Below are 7,596 nucleotides of genomic sequence, written 5' to 3' on the forward strand. Positions count from 1 at the left end.
ACAACAATGAAAGATCAAAATGGAACTCTCAAGTGCCCCTTTGAAGCACTTATCACAATGCATGACTCCTGATATCCCAAGGTGACTTTTCATCTTCATTTTCTCCCTTTTGTGTCTTCTTGCCATGTTTATTCTAAATAATAATAATAAATATTGTTGTCCCCTCCACACATGGACATTCCATTTCTACCATTCCATGTTTAAAGGAGAAAATACTATAACTATTCATCTATACAATTAAATAAATAATCTAGTCATTAGGATTTGCAAGATGGGTAGCACCTAGTCACAAAACTATTTTCTACCATAAGATCTTGATTTGTAATCTTGGAAAATTAGTATGAGAAATGACTAGTGATAATTTATAAGGTTGTCTTCATACATAGTGCATAGTATTTCCTTGCAATCTTATCCCTTCATTTCTTTCTAATTATCCTCTAGTATCTATTAGGATTACTCTTCTTGGTTTTGCAAGGCCAAAAGTGCAACAGAGCTAATCACTTTTGTTAATAGTCTCAAATCCTCTTGCAATTTTATCAAAAGTTTTGTCTAATATCTAGTTTGACATGCCTCAAGGATCATATTCTTCAACACCACCAAGTATTCTATTTAAAGTGCAAGTATAGGCAAGTCTTTATCGTAGCTATTGAATATTTTCACACCACAAGTTCAAGGTCATAATGTACAAGTCAAATCTTACAAAAAAATGTTGGACGTGGCTAATCTCCACACAAAACAACACTTTGTACAGTTTCTAAAATCCACAAAACACAATAGATTTCTGCAAAATTTTCAGTAGTTAAATCTTTATGATTTGCATCCCCATTGCTATAAAACCACAAAAAATAGAGGAAAAAACACTATGATTTGTAGATCTAGGAGTTGTTTTACATTGCCATTTTATGTGGAGATTAGCCACTGGCAAAAATATTAGAACATATGCATGATTGATCTTACATAAATTTGAAAAATGATATAATTTTGATTTTATCATATTTCTTCAGACTCATCTAACTTTTAACATATTTCAAATATAATTTAAATTTATCAAAACAATAAACAACTATCTATAAACCATCAAAATAACAAAATCCTTTCACTTTTCTTAATGTCTAAATTATAACTATATTGGTATATTCCCCCTTCTCTCTCCTCCCTTTATCTATATCTCCCTACTTCTCCCTCCCTCGCTTCCTCTCTATCCCCCATATCTATCTCTTTATCTCTATCTTTCTCTCCCTTTATCTCCCCATATATGTGTGTGTGTGTGTGTGTGTGTGTCTTTCTCTCTCTTTCTCTTCTCATATATATCTATCTCTTTCTCTTTCTCTCTCCCTCTTTCTATCTCCCCTTTTTTCTCTCCCTCTCTCCATCTCTATTTTTCTCTATTTTTCTCTATACTTCTCTATATTTGTTTCTCTCTATCCATCTCTCCCTCCATCTACCCCTCCCTCTATATCTTCTTATATCTCAATCTCTCTACCACTCTATCCCACCATCTATATCTCTCTCTATCTCTCTACCTCTCTCCATCTCTATTTTTCTACCTCTGCTTCTCTTTATTTGTTTCTATCTATCTATCTATCTATCTATCTATCTATCCCTCCACCCCTCTCTATTTATCTCCTCATTTCTCAATCTCTCTGCCACTCTATCCCACCATCTATATCTCTCTATCTCTCCCTTTTCCTCTATATCTATCTATCTTTTCCTCTCTATATCTCCCAATCTCTAGAACTATATCTTTCCATGTACCTCTCTTTATCTATTTCTCTCCCTCTTCCTCCCCCCCTATATCTTCACCTCTATCTTTATCTTTCCCCCTCCTCTATCTCTAAACATATATTTCTACCCATCAATCTCTCTCCCTCTCTATATCTATATCTCCTTTTCTCTCCATCTCTATCTCTATCTCTCCATATTTATTATTTCATCTCTTTCTATCTCTCTACTCAAACATGTTTCTCTCTCTCTCTCTCTCTCTCTCTCTCTCTCTCTCTCTCTCTCTCTCTCTCTCTCTCTCTCTCTCTCCACCTTTATCTCTATCTTTATCTATATTACTATCTCCTATATCTATCTCCTTAACTCTCTCACACTCTCTCCCACTCTTTCTCTTTCTATCTCTCCCTCCTTGTGGCAAACATAGCATGAGCCTATTTTTGTGGAGTTTGATTATCTTCTTAATCCAGAGGTTTTGTTTCACTTGTGTTTGGATCCCTATAAGTAGATGTATAGTTGATTAAAAGTCATCGCTCCTTCATTATGACATTTGTTTCACAAACAATGTATAAATAGCCTAACATTTGACCTCATGTAATACACAAATGTATGCAAAAAATAGACCATTTTTGTTTCATAATTGACCTTCTGCGCCTCTTTAGCATACCCATCTCTCTTGTTTCATATTTCTATCTCTCCATTGTTAAAAACACAATTGTCATTGCACCAAAAGATTGACTTATTAATGTCTGATACAACCATGAGATTAAATGAATCTACGAGAGGCAGTTAAGCCATGTCACAAACCCAAGCACTGCGTTGCATAACACAAGGAGACTAAGGGTGCACACCTTACAACAATCCCCCCAGCACAAGCAAGAGGTTTAAACCTGTGACATAGGCTTTGATACCACTTGTTCAAAACGAGGTTGTCGTTACACCAAATGATCAACCTGTTAATGCCCAATACAACCACGAGATTCAATGAATTCATGGGAAGCGATTAAGCCATGTCACAAACCCAAGCATTGCACTACACAACACAAGGAGACCAATGGTGCACACCTTCAAATATCCATTTGTCTTTCTATATTCTTTTATACATATCTCTCTACCTATATCTCGATATCCATGCCCATCTCTCTAAATCTCCCTCTAACTCTACTTATATCACCTACCCACCCGCTCCTCTCTCTCTCTCTCTCTTGATATATATGTTGTCTATTTCTACTTCTCTTTATTTGTTTCTCTCTACCTCTTCCTCTCTTTCCATGCCTCTCTCCCTCTACCTCCCTATTTTATTTTCTCTTCCCCTGTGTATCCATATCTACCTCTATCTTCCTCTCTTTAATCTATCTCTAAACATGTCTCAGACTCTCTATCCATCTAAAAAATAAACTAGTTTTATTTCTAATTAACCTTCCACATCTTTTCGACATACACACCAAGATGCAATTGCTAATTTATTATCTTTAAAAAAAGAGTGCTTTTATTTCTTTCCAATTAAGCTTCTTTTAAATCAATATTGTGTTTTGTTCAATCGAGATTTTTACATATTCAAGATCAAAGAGATAATGTTTGATGGTAGACAAGGATTTCCTAAATGTGTCAAAAGTGTTCGATGGGGCAATCAGGAGACACGTTCCCGTTCTTTGGATGGCTGAGGATAGTTGCTCGACGCTCTAGAACTTCTTATTATAGATATGTGGAGTGCATCGAGTCAATCATACTAGTGTTCCTTACAAAATCTTGGACTCGGGCGCCTTGAGACATGAGCAGACTGATGCCAGACGCTGATGCCACAGTTTGTTTTTGAGGATCATGGAATTTCCTTATCATTGCTGCCCTTGTTCAGTTTCTTTTAAGGCAGGAGGGCAGTTGCTGTTCAGTCCGATCTTCACAAATTTTAAGTCAACGCGGTGGAAACAACAAAATTATTATAATTCCAAGCAAGTAAGAGTAAAATGTGAGGGGAGCGTTGAAGTTGCAGGGAATTCCATAGTAGTGAAGGAGAAGAAAGAGGATGCTATGCTAGTAGCTCTCAAGGAACGAAGAACAGAGGATGCCTGGAAGATACTGGAACAATTGGGTGAGCTCCCCAGCAGCAAATGTCTGAGCCGTCTGGTTGCACAACTCTCATATCAAGGGTCGGCCTTCGCATTCCGCAGGGCACAGACAGTGGTTAAGCGACTCCAAAATGAGGAGAAGCTCCACCTCCTGGATTGCAATTCACTTGGGCTGCTAGCCATGGCTGCCGCCAAGTCTGGAGTTCCCCAATACGGAGCAACCGTCATCAGACTAATGCTGAAATCGGGTCTCCTTCCCCATGTTAAGGCGTGGAGTGCTGTCATAAGCCGATTAGGTAAGTGCCCACATGACTTTGAATCTGCAATTGATCTTTTTTATGAAATTTGCAAACGGATTAGGGAAACAAATGGGGTGTTCAATGATGAGGTTCCGGTTAATGTTAGGCCTGATACAGGAGCTTTTAATGCCATTCTCAATGCCTGTGCAACTGGTGGTAATATGGAGAGGGCACATATGTTGATTGGGGAAATGGGTTTGTTTGGTATGAAGCCTGATGTTCTCACTTACAATATCATGATTAAAATGTATGCAAGAGCTGAGAGGAAGGATTTGTTGGTTGGCGTTATGGAGAAGATTTTGAGGGAAAATATAGAACCCTGTAGTACTACCTTTCATTCTCTGGTGGCAGCATACGTGGGGTTTGGGGACTTGGAAATGGCTGAAAGGCTGGTTCAGGCTATGAGAGAAGGCAGAAGAGATATATGCAGCGTTATGAGGGAACCTAATGTGAAAATTGGGCGTTCCGGATCCCTGGAAATGGGAACAGAGAAAGAGCTCGATGTTGATTGCCATGAGGATGCCTCTGATGCAAATTTATTGTTACCGAGGAGTTACAAACCGGATGCAGAGATATACACTATTTTGATGAAAGGTTATATGCAATGGGGAAGATTGGAGGATGTTGTGCAGATGCTGAGGGCAATGCAGACTGAAGATGACTCGCAGAGTCACCCTGATGAAGTAACCTACACAACTGCCATTTCTGCTTTTGTAAGGATGGGTTTAATGGATGAAGCCCGAAAAGTCCTTCAAGAGATGGCGTCCGATAAAGTCCCTGCAAATATTATTACTTATAACGTTCTGCTCAATGGTTATTGTAAATTGCTTGATATACAGAAAGCTGAAATTTTGTTGCAGGACATGAAGGAAGCAGGGATTGCACCAGACGTTGTGACTTACAATACTCTGATAAATGGGTGCATTCGGATCGATGATAATGTGGGTGCTCTTTCATATTTCAATCAAATGAGGGAGGCTGGGATACCTCCATCAAATATCAGCTATACTACTTTGGTGAAGGCTTTTGCCATGAATGGGCAGCCAAAGTTTGCAGCCAAAGTGTTTGACGAAATGCAGAAGAACCCTAGAGTAAAATTAGATATAGTTGCATGGAATATGTTGATAGAAAGTTACTGTAGGGCGGGGTGGATAGAAGATGCCAAAAAGGCTTTCGTCCAAATGAAAGAGCATAAATTGCACCCCAATGTGGCCACATATGGAAGTCTGATTAATGGTTTCGCAAAAGCGGGAAAGCCGGGTGAGGCTTTAGTGCTCTGGAGAGAGATAAAGGAGAGGACAATGTCAAAAGGTGGGGAGGGTGGAATTAAACCACTCGAACCTGATGTACTTCTTCTCGATTCACTTGTTGACATTTGTGTCAGAGCGGCATTTTTCAAAAGAGCTTTGGAGGTAATAGCTTGCATGGAGTATCTGAGAATTCCAGCCAACAAAACCAAATATAAGCGCATGTTTGTTGAGCTGCACTCAAGGCTATATACCAGCAAACATGCATCTCAAGCTCGGCAAGCTCGAAGAGCTGAACAAAAACGAGCACTAGAAGCTTTCAAGTTTTGGGTGGGTCTTCCTAACAACTATTATGAAAGTGAATGGAAGACGGAGAGTGATGGATGAAAATAGTACCTCCGAAAGCTCTTAGAATGTCCATTGTTCATTAACAGATATCCTTGATTTAAATGACAAATTCTAGTATTTTCATCCAAGGGGAGGATAGAGAACAGATAATATTTGTGGTTCATAATATATATATGTAGACGTGGATGTATGTCTGATCCAAAATATGAAGCTTTAGCGTCTCTTGATGTTAATGATTGCTACCTGTCTTAGTATATACTCTTTAATTGTCTAAAAACTTTCCAAGTCCAATTCATTATATTCTATCTTTCGTCGAGTCTATAATTTCCACGATAGGAGGAAGTTTGAGTTTCTTTTCAATGGTTTTGTCTTGAAGATGTCTTGATGGGAAGCAAAAAGTCATATTCCTTTACAGAACTCTCAGGAAGTTATATGGTTCCAGACATCAATTTAAGCACTGCAGGGCGACATTAAGCTTTCTCTGACAAACAATGGATGGAATGATTCAAATATGGGTTTAGGATTTGAACTGCTGACTACAGGAGGTAATCAGGCTCTGTTAGTCAGTCCACACCTTTAATAGAGGGAATCATTCTCCTGGTCGCCTGCCAGACTTCAGGAGAACCAAAGAAAACTTCATTCCTTCCATGTTCTTTAGATTGGGGCTGCATTGCTGTGAGCTACAAAATATACTGACCATTCAAGTCCCAAACAAGCTTGATGATTGCTCGTTTACATTATTTTTCCCTCTCTAAATATCAGTAATATTATTATCTGTTAAGAATATGCATACAAAATGTTTTTAAAGAATTGGCATCCCTAAGATTGTTGTAGCTGAATCCAAAAGAGTTTGTCATAGAGCAATAAAGGATGAAGAAACGTTACAAAATCCTCCAGAACTGGCATGAGCTGCAAACAGATTTTTATTAATTGTATGACAGAGTTTGAGAAGACTTACTGATTGGTGTTTATTCAATCATAATGAAATTCTTTGTATCGGATCAGGTGTAAACATAAACTGAAAAGAAGTTCAAGAAAAATCATCAGTATGCTAGATACACTTTTGAAGATTTCTTGTTTTCAGAGACTTTAGGGTTTGAATGTGTTCATTGGAACAGTTTTCTAGAAGATCAAGGAAGATTGACAAGGGTAGCATTACCTGATCATTGGACAAAAGAGCATGGGAAATACATGAATCTACTAATCAGTTAATTTTTGAAGAATTTTAGAGAGATCCACGGCAGTCAAGTTCAATGTATTTTGAGATCATTGCATAATTATTGAGCTATTATGATCATTGCTATCTGAATGACATTCTAGTTCTTCTTGTGTTTTTATGCTCTTGGCAAGCACTTCAATCCCTTGTAAGTACTGAAAAAGAAATAAGCACTTGTACAATTCTCTGATAAATGTCACCATATACATATGTAGTTTGGCAAATACAACGGGGCATTTAGAATCAAAGCTTATTATCAAATTTTCACTTGATGTATATTTATATATATTTGTATTGTTGTTTGTTCTTCTGAAGGCTGTTCTCTGAAATTCTCTATTCGGTTTGAGAATGTATTTTCTATATTTCAAAAGTTTTTAAACAGAAATCTCTTGTATATCACCTTAACAAATGAGTTGTTCTAATGGCATAACCTAACAGGTAGACACCACTACGCATACATCTTAAACCGACGTTACTAATATTTTGTTTTGTTCAGTCACTTTGGCACATTAATGCTTGCTATTCATGATCAGGGTGCACCAACTTAATTACTTTCTTACAGATGAATTAGCATCCTAAATCATCTTCCTCATAGCATCCCCATGATGATCCCTCATTTCCCCATACACACCGCTCTTGGTGTCTTCTCAATGACCTCCTAAATTTCCTCATGACACATACACCTCTATTTGGCCCTTTAC

At 37.8% G+C, this 7,596-nt stretch overlaps 1 protein-coding gene across 1 annotated transcript; it reads left to right on the top strand.

Moving 5' to 3' along the window:
• Positions 1 to 3,376: 3,376 nt before the first annotated feature.
• Positions 3,377 to 7,089, top strand: LOC131073493 (pentatricopeptide repeat-containing protein At3g09650, chloroplastic). Its single transcript, XM_058009926.2, has one exon. The coding sequence runs from the start codon at positions 3,541 to 3,543 to the stop codon at positions 5,716 to 5,718; it is 2,178 nt and encodes a 725-aa protein (XP_057865909.2). The 5' UTR covers positions 3,377 to 3,540; the 3' UTR covers positions 5,719 to 7,089.
• Positions 7,090 to 7,596: the final 507 nt, after the last annotated feature.

The sequence above is a fragment of the Cryptomeria japonica genome, chromosome 1 (assembly GCF_030272615.1).
Source record: "Cryptomeria japonica chromosome 1, Sugi_1.0, whole genome shotgun sequence".
In the NCBI taxonomy this organism is placed as follows: Eukaryota; Viridiplantae; Streptophyta; class Pinopsida; order Cupressales; family Cupressaceae; genus Cryptomeria; species Cryptomeria japonica.